This window comes from Sarcophilus harrisii, chromosome 1 (assembly GCF_902635505.1).
Source record: "Sarcophilus harrisii chromosome 1, mSarHar1.11, whole genome shotgun sequence".
Lineage (NCBI taxonomy): Eukaryota > Metazoa > Chordata > Mammalia > Dasyuromorphia > Dasyuridae > Sarcophilus > Sarcophilus harrisii.
In genome coordinates, this window is record NC_045426.1 from 284399561 (window position 1) to 284419467 (window position 19907).

The 19907-nt window shown below is 31.5% G+C and overlaps 2 protein-coding genes across 3 annotated transcripts in view; one reads left to right on the forward strand and one right to left on the reverse strand.

Annotated features, from left to right (window-relative positions):
• Positions 1–19907, reverse strand: part of IFT74 (intraflagellar transport 74) — a 229399-nt gene that overhangs the window by 192989 nt on the left and 16503 nt on the right. The gene's annotated exons all lie outside the window — the stretch shown is intronic.
• PLAA (phospholipase A2 activating protein) overlaps positions 1–19907 on the forward strand; it is a 38844-nt gene that overhangs the window by 5247 nt on the left and 13690 nt on the right. For both annotated transcript variants that reach the window (XM_031943330.1, XM_003761401.4), the window contains exons 2-9: positions 1018–1211; positions 3076–3176; positions 3283–3403; positions 7099–7266; positions 8191–8326; positions 11350–11519; positions 14036–14193; positions 15808–16027. In XM_031943330.1, coding sequence (XP_031799190.1) covers positions 1018–1211; positions 3076–3176; positions 3283–3403; positions 7099–7266; positions 8191–8326; positions 11350–11519; positions 14036–14193; positions 15808–16027 — 1268 coding nt within the window. The remainder of the gene's footprint in view (positions 1–1017; positions 1212–3075; positions 3177–3282; positions 3404–7098; positions 7267–8190; positions 8327–11349; positions 11520–14035; positions 14194–15807; positions 16028–19907) is intronic.

Genomic DNA, 19907 nt, shown 5'->3' on the forward strand with positions numbered 1-19907 from the left:
GCCCACCTCGAATTATATGGTCTAAATCTTGATTGAACTTCAGATTTAGTACAAGTGAGGTTTCCTAAGAACCTATGACTTTGTGGATGTTAACAGCTTCTTTGATTGCCTAACCCTAATCTGCCTCTCTCTAGAAGCATAAATCTCTGACATCCCTAGCCATCCTATACTTTCTCTGAACCATCCTACACTACTGAGAACACGTCATTTGCCACCATGTGTTTTTTGGTAATTTTTTCTCATATGCCCATCCTCACTATCAAACTAAGTATGTTGCATGTTTGATAAATTTTAATTGGTTGATTTGATTATGTGAAGCAGTACAAGAACGCTGTAGTATTAATGCCATGTAGAATAGATTGAAAATCCCATTTTCATGTCTACTATTGAATTGTGGGTTTGATGTTCTTGTATTAGATCATCTGTAATTTAGAATGATAAACATGCCATTTATTAGAACATATTATTCAACTCTGGAGCTATGTGAATGTTTATCACCTGTTTTACCATTTTAATGTCACTGTTGAGATTTTCTATGGTGGATCAAATTTTAATAATTACAGGAACCATTTCACTTGAACCAGAACTCTGACTTTAAGGGTAACAGGTGCTGAAAAGTGAAGTGAAGATTCAATGATAAGCTATTAATATAAATTTTTTTCTCTTCTTTCCATATCCCTTGTTCTTAATGTTAATTGATATATTATTTTCAATGACATTTCAACTAGATTACAAATTATAAAAATAACTTATTTTGTTTATGGTAGGTAGTAGAATATCCTTTTGTTTTTTAATTCATTAGAGAATAAAATAATTGATTGGGTTAAGGCACCCTTTTAAGATTTCATTTTAGGTGATTTAATAGTAGCTTTACCATAGTATTATTAGAATAACACACAAATTCAACTTCAAGAAAAAATTTATAATGACTGTTTTGTGTCTTTGATGGTTGATTATATCTTAGATTATATTTGTGGAAATAAAAATATACAATATATTAATTAGCATATTTTTCAGTTCTAACAGGGGTTTTACTGAAATGCACTGTATGAGCGGCCACTCCAATTTTGTTTCTTGTGTATGTATCATACCATCAAGTGACATCTATCCTCGGGGACTAATTGCCACTGGTGGAAATGACCACAATATTTGCATATTCACACTGGACAATTCAGCACCACTTTATATACTGAAAGGTCACAAAAATACTGGTATGTATTTTCACTTAAAGTTTTATCCTCGCCTTGTTGCATAAAATTCATATTTTCTTGTCCATAAGAGTCATGTTTTTAATTTTGCTCCTACTCTACTATAGTGATTCTAGTTTTCATGAAGTATTTTAAAAATATTTCCATTTTTGTCTTAATACTGTGTTAATGTCATAACATTTTTATTTACTGGTAAAGCTAGGTATAATTTTGGAATTAATAACTAGAAAGTAAGAAAATTCATTTATATGAATATGTTTTCATAGTTTTCATATATTTTTTCAACAAATATTTAGCAATGTTCTGTTTGCACAAAAAAATTGACAGTCTTTGGTCAAATACTCCCCCCCCCCCTTTTTTTTTTTTTTTTGCAGGAAATGCAATATTTACCTAAAATTGGTGTGGTATAATTTAATTTGATTTTGGAAAAGTATATTTTATTTTTTTATCTCCAAAAATAGAGTACTATTCGTTTGTTATCAGTTCATTTATTAATGGTTAATTGTTATAAAACTATACATTCTGATTTGTTCTATGTAATTATTCTGAAATGGAATAAAAACATATTGTCCCTTTGACTTATAATCTTAAAAAAGATCATAAAATGGAAGAGATCATATAGTATAACTCTGAATTTTTAAGATGAGGAAATTGAGGCCTTAAGAGTTTATGACTGTGCCAAAATCACACAAGCTAAGTAAAAGTAGTTGAAACCATACTTGAAACCCTAGATTCTAACTCTAAATGTAGTATTCTATTCACATCACTTGGAGTATGGGAGAGCATATCCCCCTTTCTGTAGTTTTTAAATATCTTTCAAATATTATGGTAGAAATATTTGTGACTTTTAAGGCAGAGGAAGATAATTTGGATTTTTGTTCTTTTATAGAAGTCTAGTTTGCATGTGCTCAAAAATCAAAGGCAGCGATCCTTTGTGATAGCATTGTGGGCTTAGTGGATGAAGTACAAGGTCGGCCTGGAGACAGGAAAAGACTTGAGTTCAGATTTGGCCTTAGTCAACTTCCTAGCTATGTGATGCTAAGTGAAAAATCACTTAAGTTCTCTGTGCCTCCGTTCCTCATTTGTAAAATGATTATAATGGTACCTATTTCCCAGGATTGTTGTGAAGAAAATATTTTACAAATCTTAAAAGTGCTACATAAATGTTTGCTTTTGGTGGTACTCTTTGGCATCCTTATAAATTGCATTAAAATACCTTAGGTAACTGTACATTAATATAAGCAGATCACATGATTTTGTAATTATGCATATTTCCATGTTCATTTATTTAGTGCCTGTTTATATTAATATCACTGGGAGTGCGGGGATGGAAATTAGATTCAAAGATACTTAAGACAGCATAATCTTTGCCCTCAAGCAATTTGCAGTCTGGAACATGTTGATATAGTACATAAAATAATCCTGAATGTATGATAATTACATGTAAAACCTATAATATAAAATATGATAGTAATTTGACAGGTGAATTTATCTTTTGAGAAATAGAGAACTATCATTAGCAGTTTTGTAGAAAATAGCCAAATTAGTTGTAAATTGAATGGAAAAAAACTGGTTTGTTCTTTTAAACATGCCCTTTTTTCTAGCAGAAAAATGATAGGTATTTGTTAATTTGTACTGTGAAAAGGAATATTGATTTTGATGAACAGATGATTGGATTCCTTTCCCTCATAGTAAGTTTAGCTAAAAGAAATGAATAATAAGACTACATGTTTTTGTTTAAATTATAAATCTATAGTTACTTTTAAGATATATTTTAAAATGAGAAACTCAGGTATCACAAATCAGATTTGAAGACAGGAAAAATATGTAAAAATATTCATTGATTTTTTTTTTCCCCCCCTTCTAGTTTGTAGCCTTTCATCTGGAAAATTTGGAACATTACTTAGTGGTTCGTGGGACACTACAGCCAAAGTCTGGCTCAATGACAAATGCATGATGACCTTACAGGTATAGTAATTCTTTATAAATAGTCAAGATAACAAATGAGCATCTTCTTGGACTGTTATGTGATCATTCTTTGGCCCTTTAAAATGATTCCAGTCATTTTTTTCAGGGTCATACAGCAGCAGTATGGGCAGTGAAAATATTACCAGAACAAGGTTTAATGTTGACTGGATCAGCAGACAAAACTATTAAACTTTGGAAAGCTGGAAGATGTGAAAGAACGTTCTCTGGTAAGAATAGGAAACAAATTTGCTTTAGTTTATGTGAAGCTATTAAATTTTGAAGATTAAGTTATTATATTAAAATTAAATTTTTAAAATGTTGCTATGCCTATCTGGTGAAGAAACTAAGTAGATAACAAAGGGCATTTAAAATAGGACTAGATTTGGTTTGAATCTGGGTTTTTGTCATTTAGATGGCTGTTACCTTATTAGCAAAGTAAGTCATTTTGTCTTTGGATATCCATGAACTGTATTTTACTAGCTTTTTTATCTAGTTAGGTTTATCTTGGAGAAAACTCTTGTTATACTGATTGTCTATGTTATACTGATGACCATCTATTTTTCTTTCTATCAATCAGTATTGTTACTGCTTTACTTTATTTTTAAAATTTAATTATTTAAAACCCAAATACAAAATAGGGGGAAAAAATTGCCATGTGTCCAGAACATAAGTACTTAAAATATATAACAATAAATTTCCATTTCAAGAAACTATATATATATATATCTATATATATAAATATATATATGTGTGTGTGTGTGTGTGTGTGTGTGTGTGTGTCGGATATATAACCACATGTGAATAAGCATATATATATATATATATATATATATATATATATATACACACATATATAGTTATATACATCTAGATAGGGTTGAACTGGATAGGGTTGAGCTTATGTGTCCTCTTTCACTGAAGGTGGATGCTATGTTATCATTCTTCTTAAGTTCAAGTCTTTCCATATTTTTCTAAATCTACCACTTCACCATTTCCTATGCCACAACAATATTCCAATCTTATTCTATCTAGTTGTTTTGAGTAGTCTAAAACTATTAATAATGTAGCCTACATAAAATGAAGATTTCTCTTTTGATTGAATCTTTGAATTTTTTGAAATCAGTTATTGCTATCCTTATTTTTTCTAATAAATCCTATTCCTGATCATTTTGTTTTTGTATTTCTTATTTCCTATACCTGCTGTCCCTTTTACTTTACTTCTACCTCCTTGCCTTGGTATTATTATTTAACTTCCCTTTTCTCCCTTCCCAGCAAGGTTCCCTTTACCTTTCCCCTGCCCTGATCATAAACCATAACCCACTCCCATTAATCTACATACCCTTCTAGGCCCTGCTTATTCTATTTTCTCCCCATAATATTTTTTAAATTTAGGAAAGTTTATATTCTTCTAGATATAGATGTATTGTTCCTTCTTTAACCCATTCTTGATGTGAGTAGAATTTCAAAACTACTTTTCACCCCCATCTAACATCTAAGTCTGGCAATTTGTTGAATATGGTTTTTTTTTTTTTTTTCATTCAGGATTATGCTTAAATTTGTTGGCTATGTTATTTTCAGTCTAAAGAACCTTAATTTTTTAGATTTTGATATTCAAAATATTCAAAGATCTGCAGTGTTTTATTGTAGTTACCAATAGATCTGGTGTGATTCTAATTGTGGCTCCAGCATATTTGAATTGTGTTATTGTTGTCAATCTAGTTGATTGACTTCCTTTTCATAATCTTGTTTTGGGGGGCAATAAAGATGGTGCGATGGATAAGAGTACAGGAGGACCCGAATTCAGATTTGACTTCAGACTATTAATACTTTCTAGTTGTGTACCTTTGGGTAAGTCACATAATCCCAGTTGCCTTGCAAAACCAACAGCAACAGCAAAAATCTTGTTTTTCTTAGATTTTGGTTTTTCCTTTATCTCATTTGATTTTTAAAGTCTTTTGTGAGTTCTTCTGTGAATTCTTTTTGGGCAGGTAACCATTTAATGTTACTTTGGTGTAGGAGAGGCTTTTTTTTTTTTTTTTTTAAATTTCAATAATCTCTGAAGATGCATTCCAATCTTCCCTATTCCTATAATAACTTTGTATGGTTCATTTCTTTATCCTTTGTTGGCTCATTTTTTTTTTTTTAAACAAGACATTATAAGTGCATTCATCTTTAGTTTTATGGTAGGAAGGATAGTGCCTCTGACCTAAGGTCCTTGATTTCTCCCCTTTGGCCTGGAACCAGAAACTTAGAGCCCTCCTCTAAGTGCCTGCAGTCAGAAGTCTAACTACTTCTGTACTAACCCTATATGTGCCTGGTTCCTTCTTGCACCAGGTACTATCTTGCAGCACAGCTGGCCCTGGTGGTTCTTGATATATCAAAAGAGATTTCCTCAGTCTTTCTCGACTCAGACATGCCTGACTCTAGATTGTCTGGAAAGTGAAAAGTTCCTGTGGCTTTTGTTAAAACTGCCTCCTACTCCAGCTACTTTCTAATAACCCAGATAACAAAGGCTCACAGCTTGGAGAAACTAGGTGTTTTAGGCTTCACATGAGTCAAACTTCTGTCCTGTGTCTGTCTTCACATCTTCTCCAGTTGTCCCAAGAGAACTATGGTTCGGTTCCAAGTCCTATTTGCTTTTAACCATTGTTCAACTTGAGGTGGAGTTGTCTTGTTTGTGGGAGAAATTTGGAGAGCTTGGAATTTTCTGACCTACTCTGCCATCTTCGAAGAATCCTATTCCTTTGCTTTAAATGTAAACATAACACAAACAAAAAATGCTAGGCTGTATTTTCAATGAAAATGAAATCATTTTTACCTGTTTTCTCATATTTTACATAATTTTAGACAAAAGAAGAACAAGAAAGATTATACTCCTTGGATTTTATTTTGGGTGATTAGCAGTTCTCACAAGTAGCATTAGGAGAAGTTTCTTGCTTTTGTATATACTCATTAAAAAGTAAGGGAAAAGTAGTAATGATAGAGAAGTGGCCCTGTTTCATGTTCTGCTTTTAAAAGAAATTTGGACTTTGTTAATTTTGGAGGAAATCCGTTTTGTTGGTATTCTAGCTATGTTGTGTATAGGCAATAGAAAATTGAATGTAGAAAAAACTTGGGCACTATATTAATGTGTTCTAAGGAATCCTTTGTTAACCAATTGTTTTAAATGTGAAAATTATAAAGTCTTTGCCAAGTTGCACAACATATATATATATATATATATAATGTTTTCCAATATTAGTAGTATGAAGCATATCACTGATTTCTTTCTTCTCAAACTACCTCATGCTTAACCACTTTACTTGAATTTGGTTGCATTTATTTTCTTTATATTTATGGGTATGTCTTTGTGGCTTTTCTCATTAGAATGGAAAGTTCATGTGAGAATTATTTCATTTAATGTTTATATCATCAGCATCTAGCACAGTACCGGTCAATTAGAAAGTACTTTATAAATTCAGTGATACATGGCAATTGACTCTATAAAGTTTATTCTTTTTTTGATGATAATCTCATCAGAGATTAATTTAAATCATTATAAAAGTTATATTTACGTAAATTGAGTAGTCATAATGTTTTAGTAATAAAACATCTGATAAGATTTGTCATTCAAAATGTACTAATGTGTTGTATTGCATGCTAAAGTTCTTAAAACAACTGGTTTTTGTAAAATCTGATATTTAACAAAAGATAATTTTCCTTAGAGATTTTAAGTGGAAATGAATATTGAAAGAATACATGTATATTTTACATGAAGTACATGTAAGACTCCTGATGGATTGTAAAAATAAAAATACACAATGATTCCTTCATCTCTTCACAGATTAAAATCTTTAGATAATTTTTATTATACATAAATGCCCTGTAACAATATAGTCATCAAATTACTGATACTCTGTTCATTTCTTTTTTCCTTTTGAAGGGCATGAAGATTGTGTGAGAGGTTTAGCAATTCTAAATGAAATGGAATTTCTTTCTTGTGCAAATGATGCCAGTATTAGAAGATGGCACATCACTGGCGAGTGTCTTGAAGTATTTTATGGACATACAAATTATATTTATAGTATATCTGTTTTTCCAAATTGTAAAGGTAAGATTCTTGTCCTATAACTAGAAAAGTGTAGTAATGGATATTTTTCACAAAAATAGCTTTTTGTGAAATAGCTTTTTAGAAAATTTAACAGAATTGTTTGATATCTTAGTAACCTCATATCCTATTTAATACTTTGTTCTCTCGACAGAAAGGTATGTATTCTTTATATCAATGCAAACTAGTGATTAGTTATAAGACTAAAAGATCTTAAACCTTGGGGGAAAATCATATGGTTGTTTCCTAATGGAAAAGCTGAAAATATGGGCTGTGAAATGAAGGGACATAATACATTTTTGTTATACTTGGGAAAGAAATTGTGTACATCTGTCATTTTGGTCTGAGTTCTCAAGGAACAGAGACAGTTCAATATTAAATTGACTTAGCTATGGGGTTTATTGGTAGTATACAAAGCATATTTCCAAAGGATATTGCGAAAGAAATATTGAGAAAATTATATTGGCCTTGACCAGTTGAATTTCAATTACTGCTTCTGGTCTTATTGAGAGTATGTGTCTAGTTGTGAGTTACCTTGTCTAGAACTTCTGGCTTGTTCTAGAGTCCAAAGCTAGTTAATGCTAGGATTGTTTTTATCTTCAAGAGGACAAAGGGAGTTAGGGCCTTTACAGAGGCATATTCTAGACACTTCTGGCTATGCCAGTCTTGAGTAGGTTAGATAGAATAAATAGTCATTGGCAGAATTACTTTCGAATTCCAGAGCCTCCTTTATAGGCTCATTTGTCATTGTTGTATCCAGGTCCTGTTCCTACATACCAGACCCAAAGGGAAGGATCCTACCTAGTCTAATTAGAAGAGTAAAAAAAAATATTACAAATTTTCTGTTATCAGTTTCTTCTTATTAAGAGTTCATTCTTAATTGAGATACAGTTGTGATAGTTATGATTGTTCCTATGTTAATTTTAGATTTTGTGACAACAGCAGAAGACAGATCTCTGAGAATCTGGAAACAAGGGGAATGTGCCCAAACAATCAGACTTCCAGCGCAGTCTATTTGGTGCTGCTGTGTGCTAGAAAATGGTGACATTGTGGTTGGTGCGAGGTATTCAAATAACAGTTAAAGTATTAAGCATATACTGTGTGCCTAGACTTGCGTTACATATTGTGGAATGTAATGTTATAATAAGACATGAGTCTTGCTCAAATAATTACCCTTGAATTAGGGTAACAAAAGTATATTTGGAAGTTTTAGTGAAAAGATAATACTAACTTTTTTTTTTGAATGGGGGGGGAGGCAATTGGGATAAGTGACTTGCCCAGGGTCACACAGCTAGGATGGATTTGAACTTAGGTTCTCCTGACTTCCGGGCTTATACTCTATCCAGTGCACCATCTAGCTGCCCTAAAGGTAGTTTTCTTATACAGTATTGTATTGTATTGGTGTACTACAATCTTATAAAAATGAATTCTGCAGTACATATAGTATTAAAGGCATTTTAAAAGGTTGAGATCAGTATGGGCTAGCATGGTTAGAGTAGGCTTTATGAAATAAAATTAAGTTTGTAGTTTTGAAAGATAAAAGACATTTCTGTGTAAGCAATAGAGAAAGATGTGAGAGGTGAGTAATGTGTGTAGTAAAAAGAGAGGCATGACTGAAGTAGAAATTTTACATTAGAGAGTATTGACAAACACATTTGGACAAGTAAAAATACAACTGAATTATTGAAAACCTTAAAATTTTGATAGAATTTAGAATAATAGAACCCCTGATTTGAAAGATACTAAAGTCATCTAGCCCTAGCTTCGTAGGCTGTGGCTTGTTACCCCATATATGAGGTCTTGTAACTGAATGTTGAGGTTGTGGAGTTATGATTTATTATCAGTAAATGTTTGATTTGTATATCTTTTATATACTTATATGCCCAGGGTTACAAAAATTTCTCTGGCAAAAAAGGGGTCATAAGTGGAAAAAATTTAAGAAATCCTGATCTAGTCTATTTGAGCTATTAATCTCTAATACTATATTTCCAGAACTCTTGTTTGGAAATAACCTTTCCATTTTACAGATGAAGGGAACAAAACTTAACAGAGGTTACATCATTTGACTGAGATTTCACCTGCTAGTTTTTGGTTAGCTGTCACTCTAACCTTTGTTTATTTAACCCATTTTTAGAGTTCTTTTCTACTATTTGTAATTATAGGAATGGAATGGGAAGAATTGTTTATTAGAAACATTTCAAAGAAAAAAAGAACTTGGGCATTGACTTTATTAAAAAGGATGAGTAAAATGTTTAGGAATTGTGTTATTGTAGGAAAGAAATAAGAATTAGGGAAAAGGAAATATGAGTAAAAGATGAGTTTGGTTTTAGACTTCTTGAAGTTAATCTGGTGATAAATTAGCTATATAAAAATTCTTATATATAGGAAATAGGAATTGGAACATAGACTTAAAAGAAGCTCAGGTGGAGGAGACCTCAGGTAAAGTGAAGTGGAAAAAGCGCTGGATTTAGTGACAGGACCTGGGTTCAAATTCCAAATTGGCTTCTTGACTAATAGTCCAAAATGACCTAGGACATTTCCTCTGTAGGGGCAGGGATGGCAAAGGGAGAAGAGCAGAGGATCAAGGACCTTGTGATAATAGTAGAAAAAATTGGATTTGAATATTTATAATTTGACTTTACATTACACCTCTGTTACCCACAGGAGTTTTTTCCTCATCTGTGAAATGAGGTTGGACAAGACAATTTCTAAGATCCCTTCCAGCTTCAAATCCCATAATCCTGTGACTTTCACACCTACGAGGCAGAATAGAGAATAAGAGTAGAATATAGTAAAACCAAGAAAAAGTAGTTAAGAAATTTAGGATCAAGTTAGTGCTTTTATTATGTCAGGGGAAAAGAGAATTGAGAAAATTACAGAGTTTGTATTTGGTTTAATAACATAAGTGTAATGATGGTAAAGGATGGCTATTAAAAAACAGTAAGGAGCACTTAAGGAGGAAGTAAATGGTGACAAATTAGAAGCAGAGGAATAAACCATCTTGTAAGTTTAGTCTTAAGAATAAGAGAAATAGGAGAGTGGGGGATTTTTATTATTAGGGGATTTTTATTATTAATCAGTTTTACTAAGCATGTTTGAGGATAGAGGGAAAGCTTGAAGAAGATAAAAATTGATGTAAAATGTGGAAAGCAAGTGGAAGGGAGAAGATGAAATTTGAAAGGAAGATTTAGAACAATTTGGGAAAACAGGTATACTTTTAGGAGGAAAAGATAGATGCAAAATCTATGCTAAAATATATTATAAATTGAAGGAAATTTTACATAAAAAAATTGTTATATCAAAACAGTGAGTGACTTTTAATATATTGATATAGGAATCATACAATTTTTATACTGGATCTTTAGCAATCCAAAGATTTCCAGTCAGTAAATCTGGGACTACAAGATCTACCAGATAAAGCCTTAATATCTCTAAGTTGTCATTATTATAATCTCCCTTCCTCAGATTTTCATTCATCTGAATAAGGGGAAGAGTATACTTTTGCTGACTCATTCATTTTGAATTGGCATTCCCTTGCTAGTGATCTCTGAGATGGAAATGAATGGAAAGTAACATATGTAGGGATCTCTCTTATACATATTTAAAAAAAAACCAAGCCTAAGAAAGGATAAAATCATAAGAGTAATTATAGCTGGATCTGGGACGTGAACCTAGGCCTCTTGATTCCTTGTGTGCTCTGAAGTATACTATGAAACTTGTATGAAAGTGGATTTTTATTTCCTTTTTAAAAATTGTGGTAAAGTGGTAAATATTCACATATAAGTTTGTTATATCAAAGTAGATTTGAAATCAAACTCTGAATTTGAAAATCAAATTGTATATTTTCCTGTAAATTTTACTTTTATATGGTTGGGTTTTCTGCCCATTGCATATAAAATATATACATGTTTAGAGCTGTGCTCACTGAAAGTGTGTATTATATAATATATAACATGCTTACCAGTTTGGTCCTTGGCAGCTTTTTAGAAATGTTTACATTTCTGCAGCATATTACATATTTGATTCATTCATCAACATACACTAAATATGAAGTAAAATTAGTCCATTTATCTGTTTATTTTACAGTGATGGTATTATCAGAGTGTTTACAGAATCATTGGAACGAACAGCCAATCCTGAAGAAATTCAGGCTTTTGAGAATGAACTTTCTCAAGCAACTATTGATTCAAAAACTGGTGATTTGGGGGATATTGATGCTAACCAGCTTCCTGGAAGAGAACATCTGAACGAACCTGGTAAATATTATTTCTTGGGCAAAAAATCTTTGTTTTTTGTGGAAGAATTATGTATTATTCATATGGAGGTGACAATTTTTCAAAATTATAATTAAAATGCCAAATAGGAATTTTTAATCACTAATTTGAGATTTCATATAAAGTAAAAAGAATATTAATGAATTGTATTTCTCTTGATACATGTATATGAGTAGATAGAAACTTAAATAAATAATGTTTTCATGATTTTTTTTCTTTTACTTTTGATTCTAAAGCTTAAGCAAATTATATCTTTGCCAAGAAAGTCCTAAATGGAATGAAGAATCAAAAATTTCTGGAAAATGATTTAACAACAATAACTTTTAAAAAATCCTTGAGATAGAACTATATTGCTCTAAGAATATAAAACTGAGTTATTCAAAACTGTCCTATTAAAACTGAAATTTGAATGCATACTACTGATTTCTACTTAGTACAATAAGGGTAGCAATAATGGTAGGACTTTTAAAATATTTTTGTTTTGTTTTGAACTTAATATCAACAAACATGAAATTTCAGTACTGTTTTACAACCTTTCCCAACAGTTTCCATTCTTCATTTTTGCTATTTCTGATAACCTAAATGAGTAATAAAACTTGTGTTTGTTTTCATTTGATTTTCTCTTAACAATGTGGAATATTTTTTTCAGATGGTTGTTGATAGCTTCCATTTCTTCTTTTGAAAACTTCCTATTCATATTGAGAATATTACTTTTTGAACTTTAGATTGAAAATAGAAAAGGAGGGCTTCTTTCATCTTCTTTTTTCCAGTGATCTCTCTTCAGTAAAACCATATTAGAGGGTCAATCATAACATAGCATTTTCAGTCTTTTGTGTGCTTGCATTTTATTTTGTTTCTCTTTTTTTTCCTTTTTGATCTGATTTTTCTTGTGCAACAAGATAATTGTATGTATGTATGCATATATTGGATTTAACATTTTTAACATGTTAAACATATACTGGATTCCTTGCGATCTAGGGGAGGGGATGGGGGAAAGAATAGGAAATTTGGAACACAAGGTTTTATGTTGAAAAATGATCTATGCATGTTTTGAAAATAAAAAGATTTGATTAAAAAAAATAACAATAAAAAAAACCCCAAATAGTCATATCCCTGCTATATATATAAAAAAAAATCTAACAAGAAGTCTAGTAATTGGGTAGTGTTAAGATTTTTATTGTATTTGAGAGTTAGAAATTTCCTTGGGAATTATTTGCGCTTTGAGGTTCATAGATCATTAGATTGTAATACCTAGGAGATAATTCAGTTCAGTCGAAGAAATCGAAACAGAGGAGAAATTGCACAAAAGGATCCTAATTTTACTGATTTCAGTGTTTACACTACGCAGCCTCTCTTGGTTTTCATTGTACTCTTTTATAATTCTTTTTTAAATCTCCTTGGTAGTACATTTGATATTGTATTATTTGTCTTTAAAGCTTAAGTTTAAGAGTAGATTATAAATTAGTTGAATGTTGGAACTGTTGTCTAGGTTCAACCAGGCAGATCAAAGGATGAGTTAAATTGTCTCATTTATTTAATTTTTAATACTTCATTTTATATCATACAAGGAATTGTTATCCATCAGTGCCTTATGCGTACTAGGTACTCTCCTATGATTTTCTGTTAATGGATCTCTGATAAAAGTATTCTTTTTTTAATGCAGACATTCCAGATGGCAAATAATATATCATATATCACTTAATTGCTTTGAGGAATCTTCTATTTGTGTCTTTTCCAAATTTATCACTTTAGTTTGTAATTCTAGTCTAGTTCTCAATTGATATGAGCTGCTCATTGGAAAGTCATATAATCATTTTGGACCTCAGTTTCCTCACCCATAGAATTGAAGGTATTAGACTAGTTCTGAGGTTCTTTTTAAGGTTTCTTTTAAGTTCACTAATTGTTTTGTGTTCAGATTATCTTCCTTTTTGCATAATTTCTTAATCTGTTTATGAGCGCACAGTACAAGGCCAATTGATATTAGTTCATTTAATCACTCTAGTGACAGCTTATATTTTTATAATCTATATGAATTTATGATCTATTTATGAATCTATAGATTCAAGTTAAGGTATATTCTTAGCCTAAGAATAAATACAAGTTAGAAAATTATTTATCACAAGTTAGTGATGTTAGTATACAAATTAGAAGTTAAATACTATGTTCTTTCCAAACATGCTTTGTTGTTGTCCATTGTTAGAGATGATATTGGGAGGCTCTCTGGCATAAAATAAAGCCTTACAAATGAATATTGCTATCTATAAGGCAATAAAATATAATCTGATTTTTCTTGTTTATTGGTCATGCCAGCTATTTTTCAATGTGAATGTTTATGTTGGATTAAAACTAGAATCATATTTTATTATTTCTTTTTGAAAACAAAATTGAGATTTAAAAAATGTTAATTTTTCCATATACATTTAAGGATTGAAGATCTTTGTTTCTAACAGTATGTTTTATTCCTTGATATCTGTGATCCTTTAAATTTTCTTTTCAAGGTACTAGAGAAGGACAGACACGTCTGATCAAAGATGGGGAAAAAGTTGAAGCCTATCAGTGGAGTGTTAGTGATGGCAGGTGGTTGAAGATTGGTGATGTTGTTGGCTCATCTGGAGCTAATCAGCAAACATCTGGAAGAGTTTTATATGAAGGAAAAGTATGTTAATCTTTGTTTAATTACTGATTTCTAGAAAATTGGAAGTTACCTCTGCACTTAGCTTACTTGAATAACTAGTATAGATTTATGGGGGTGTGGGTTTTTTAAAAAAATGTTTCACAAAGAAGCAAACTTTTTATTCTATTTTTTTCTTTCATTTTCTAACATAGATCTTATTTCTTTCTAGATATAGAAATTTTAGCTGCCTTTTATGTCTTAGTTCAGGGATCTCAACATTTTTGTGGTGAGGACCTGCAGTGCCCTTCATGAGCAATTGACATTTAAATCAGGGAGATGTGGAGGTAGCCAACAGGTTGCTCTCCTGAAGGGTCAATATTTGAAATGCCAGAATCACTTGATCATGGTCAACATGTTGTTGAGGACTCCTGCCTTTGATTTTTAAGAGTACAAAAAAGGTGAGGGTGGATAGGGAGGGTGGAGGGGAAATGCAACAATCAGTTAAAAGGGTTATCACTTACTTTTTACTATGTACATTAAGATAGGAGGATATCATTTCATCATAAGCACAATCAGTATTATCTATAATCCTATAGATCAGAGAGAGGGATTTGGATCTGTTAAATTTATTAAATTATGATTATTAGTCCGATTATGAGTTTCTTTTATTTTGATTAGTAATATGGACTGTTATCCAAATATGCTGTTGTGGAGTAAGATTCCTATGTCATTAAGCAAAAAGCGTGGTTTTGTTTTCTTTATTTTTAATAAGTTTTTAGCTTTTATTTATGCAAACTTCCTGTTTGTAAAGAATAAGCTTGTGGCCAAGTTTTAGTTTTGAGAACCTTGGCTTTGCAAAGGATTTTGCAAATCTTAAGTTACCATATAAATGTTATTCTTAGTAGACAGTTGGGTGATAAAGTAGATAAAGAACATTGAACCAAGAATCAGGAAGACCTAATAGATATCTTGCCTCAGATACTTAATAGCTTTGTGACTCTAAGCAAATCATTGTCAACTTGTTTGCCTCAGTTTTCTCATCTGTAAAATAAGGATAATAACAGCCTCTACCTCTCAGAGTTATGGTAAAAGTCAAATGAGAGAATATTTTTAAAGCTTTGTACTGACTTTAAAGCACTATACAAATACTAGCCATTATTTTCTTTTCCAGGCTTAATATGTTAGTCTATTATAATTGTTATTAAGGAGATCTTAGATACAAATTTTGCTTTTGATTTTTACTAGATATATGATGAGGAGGAAAGTAACAAGTTCTCAAAAGCTCATTTTCTAGTTCATAAAAAGAAAATAATACAATAATACAATAAGATAAAATAATAAAAACGTCAATAGAGTTTCTTGAGGCTTGAATAAAATAATCTGTGTAAAGTGCTTTGTGAACTTGGAAGTGTTTGTAAATGTTGTTAGTAATGAGAAACTTGTTTTCATGCTTTTAAAAAATAATATGCTTTACAAGACAGAAAAATGTAAAGTATTGGATAAAAATGCTAACATAACTTGATGTTTTACTAAACAACTGTTTAGATACCTGTAATTTTCCGTACATGCTCTTATTTGTGTAACAGACTAAAAGTTAAAAAAAAAAAAAAAAAAACTTATTGTCAAACCATTTCCCCTTTGTATTTATTTTTAAAGGAGTTTGATTATGTTTTTACCATTGATGTCAATGAAAGCGGGCCTTCCTATAAGTTGCCATATAATACCAGTGATGATCCTTGGTTGACAGCATACAACTTTTTGCAGAAGAATGACCTAAATCCCATGTTTTTGGATCAAGTGGCCAAATTTATTATTGATAATACAAAAGGGCAGACTTTAGGACATGTGAACACTGACTTTTCAGATCCATTTACAGGTAAGGGTAGAGGCAAATAATACCTATTAGTAATGATTGATTTTTTTTTAAAAAAAATTATTTGAATGGGGGAAGAAATGGGTTCTTCTTTGCCCTGTGTAAGAAATCTAACATTTTTTTTTAAACTTTGCCCCACAATAAGTTGATAAATATGTGAATTTGTAATAATGAATTTAAAGTTCTGTAGTATAGTTGCCATACAGAAATAGCTGCAAATAACTTATTAAACTACATCTAGATTATCTAGAATTTATTTTAAAATTTTCTTCAAAGTGATAATGTAATTTGATCATTCTCTTAAATTTTAGAGAGTTTTCAAAGTGAGATTCCTTGAACTAGTAGTGGACCCTTAGAGCTGGAATCAGACACAAGCAAATAAAATAAAATAGGCTTTTCATTCTGTAAGTTTTTAAGTCATTACTTTATTATTCTGAATGGATTTTTCCATAGAAATAATGTTATATCAGTGGTAATTAAATTCTTTGTGCATCCAAAGAAATGTTTAATGTGTGATGTATGCGACTTCAGAAATGATATTAACCTGAGTTTTGGGTCCTGGGTGAAGGAGGGTCATGTGTGTCAACTACTTTGAACCAGCCTCCTGCCTGTGGGTAGCTAGAGTTGAATAGAGGTATGCTAGAGACAAAAGGGTCAGGAATCAGAAGTTTAATTTCAAAGTGAGAGAAACAGTTTGAAATTAAGGCAATATGCTAGAGCCTGGCCTTTAGATATGGGGACCTAAGGCATTGTGGGGAGATCTCAGTACGTATACCAGTGACTATGTGGTGTGCTGGTGTGCTTGATAATAAGGAATAACAGCAACAATGTGACAAGTTTGATTCATAGTAGGGCTTCATGAGTAGAAGAGCAGATGCTTGTTTGAATTCAGCATCTAGCACTACTCAAAACATTACAATAATTTTGTGAAACAGTTTTAAGATTTTGCTGTGGTTGAAATCATCCAGAGGTTCAGTGTAAAGGAGTATTGTTATGCCAAGTTCAGGGTACAGCCAACTTGTTGGGCCTTTGCTTTAGAAAATAGCTTGAGATTCAGTAACTTGAAATTTCCTTTTGGCCAAAATGAGATCTGAAAGAACTCTTATCTTTCTGGCCGGTCGTCATTTGCTTGTCTTTGTTCTCAAAGAGGACCATGGCATCGGGGAGGTGATGCCATAATGGTGATGCCATGATATGCAAATGAGTTGGATGTAAGTGAGGGAAGGCTGTGCAAGGTCACCTGCCTCACTTTCCCCTCCAGAGTTATCTATGGCAAGACACAGATCAAGACTACTAGAAATGTTCCTGGATGAAATGGGAGACGTTGGCCATTTTAAGCTAAGACCTTCAACATGTCTCAGTTTGACTGATGCTGCACCCATATATAAGGCTAGATAGTAATTGAGGCAAAGAATCTCTTGTCCAAAAAAAAATCTAAATTAATAAATGAATGAATAAATGTATCTGGGAGGGGAAGACCCTCAGGGTTTCTTCCCCAAAGCAGAAATGATTGCTATTTACATTCAACCTGAGTCAATCAGAACCCAAACAATGACCAAATGGGACTTGGTTTAGGACTTATTGGTAGCTAATTAGAATCAGATCACTTGTAATTTAGGGCCTGATCCTTAAGAAAGAAATCAAGATTCATTCAGCGATTGTTTGCTTGGAAGCATAAAAATGAGGGAGATGGGGAGCTAGACTTGAATCATGGCCTTGGGTACAGGACAGTATACTCAGCCTTTATTCGGAATGTTGGAACATTTGTCTCACATGAATGTCAGCTGTTTCTGAATCCATAGTAGATGAACTTTGGTTCTCTAGTTTTCAGTTTATATACTCTTTGCTATTTCTAGTCTTACCAAATTTTATACCTGATATAAGAATCTTTTAAAGAATTTGAGGTTCTAACTATAAAATGAATTCTATTGCCTTTTAAAATTCCAGTTGCCTTGAAAAATGGGAAAATAATTTCACTTTCTTTACCATTATATCAACACAATTAATGTGTAAAATCCTTAATCTAATCTTGAGGATTTGATACTAAAACATACTAACAAATTTGAAAGCCAATCATAAAAATCTGTATATAATTCTTAGGAAAAAAGTCTAATTCTGCTGCTTTTCTCAAAATTCACTATTTCATTTAATTAGAAAAATTTCACATGCCATCTTTGTCTTATTTTGTTTAATCATTTCCATTTTAGGAGGATATCATCCCAGTGTCATATTTTTTTCACAAATACAGGCTATTTTAAAGATGCTTATACTTGCATCCTATTAATAGTAAGTCAGAGATGCTCCAATATCAATTTAGTATTTAATAGATTTACAGAACTTCTTGTTTATAGAAATTTGTTATAAGTAGAAGGACTTTGTCATAACAATGTAATGAATCATAACAGAAGGAAAATAAAGATCTCTTAACTTTGTCTGGTTCTAGGCATGAGTCATAGTGTGAAAAACAAAGGTCAGGATTGCTAGGTGGGAATTTTACTTTTTAGAAATATCCTACCTAGGCCATGCTGAATCATCTCCAAAACTTTTTCTAGGTAGAGAGATCCACCTTTAGGAGTTCTCAGACTGCAACACATGCCATGTTCTCCTTTTGACTTCATGACAATTAGACAATTATCCCGGTAATCAAAGCTCAAAACGATAGTAAATTACAGGCCCAGGAATTTTTACCTTAAATAGCAAATACTTGATAATTGATTCATTATTAATATGTTCAATATTAATTATACTTTAATAATAAATAAATGATTAACACAATAATTGATTACACTTTAATAATTGCTAAGAATTTCAAATGAAAATTTGTTGAAATAAATTATCTATTTTATAATAAAATATATCTCATTAAATATTTAACAATCTTCAAATATCTTTTTTTTCCCCACATCCATATTAAAAAATTGTTTTGTCTAACAGCATTTCTGTTACAGTGGTCTCTCAAATGTCACTATAGAAGAGAATTTAGAAATATAGTAATATAACATAATGTATTTAAAACCTGAAATAAAACTTGAGATGAGACATTAATTACATTTCCAAATTATCACTTGTAAAAATCATTCATCTTTGATTATCTTTGACATTTTAAAACCACTGTACAGTTTTCAGGTATGGAATAATTATGTTCAATTAAAGAAATATTGTTGTGCTTAGCATATGCCAGTCACTTGGTTAAGTGCTTAACAGTTATATTACTTTGATCTTCATAGTAACACTGAGAGGTGGGCATCATTATTTTTCTCTTTACAGATCAGGAAACTGGGGCAAACTTATTTATAATCATATAGCTAATATATTTCTGTAACTGGAATGTAATTAAAATTTCCCTACATTTTTACAGCTTCTCCCCCTCTCCTTAGCACTTTTATCTGATTTGAGATGAGAGGGTTTACAGATAGAGGGGAAAGGTCTTTGACCTAGGAGAGTTACAGGTATCTCTGGTTTAGTTGACCAAAATTTTCCCTTTTCATGACTGATCAAAAATGTCAAGGAAAGGGTTAATAAGGAGTTACTATAAGATGCAAACCATTTACCTATTTTTTTTCCCCCCATTCTGGGATTACTTCTGAACAAACTGCCTTCCTTCATTGCCCTAGATTAGGGTTGGGGAATGTCTGGCCCGTGGGCCATATAAGGCCCATGAAATCATTTGCTAAAGCAACTTCAAGTAGTGATGAGTTGAAAGCTAGGTACAACAACCTCCCATTGCTTGAGTTGATAATTTTGTATGGCCCCCAAATGGTGTTATAAATATCCAAATGGCCCTTGGCAGAAAAAAAAAAAAGAATATGGCCATTAATCTTGCCATTTCTTTTAACTTTTATAAAATTTAATTCTTATATTTCCTTAACACAAATTCTAGAGT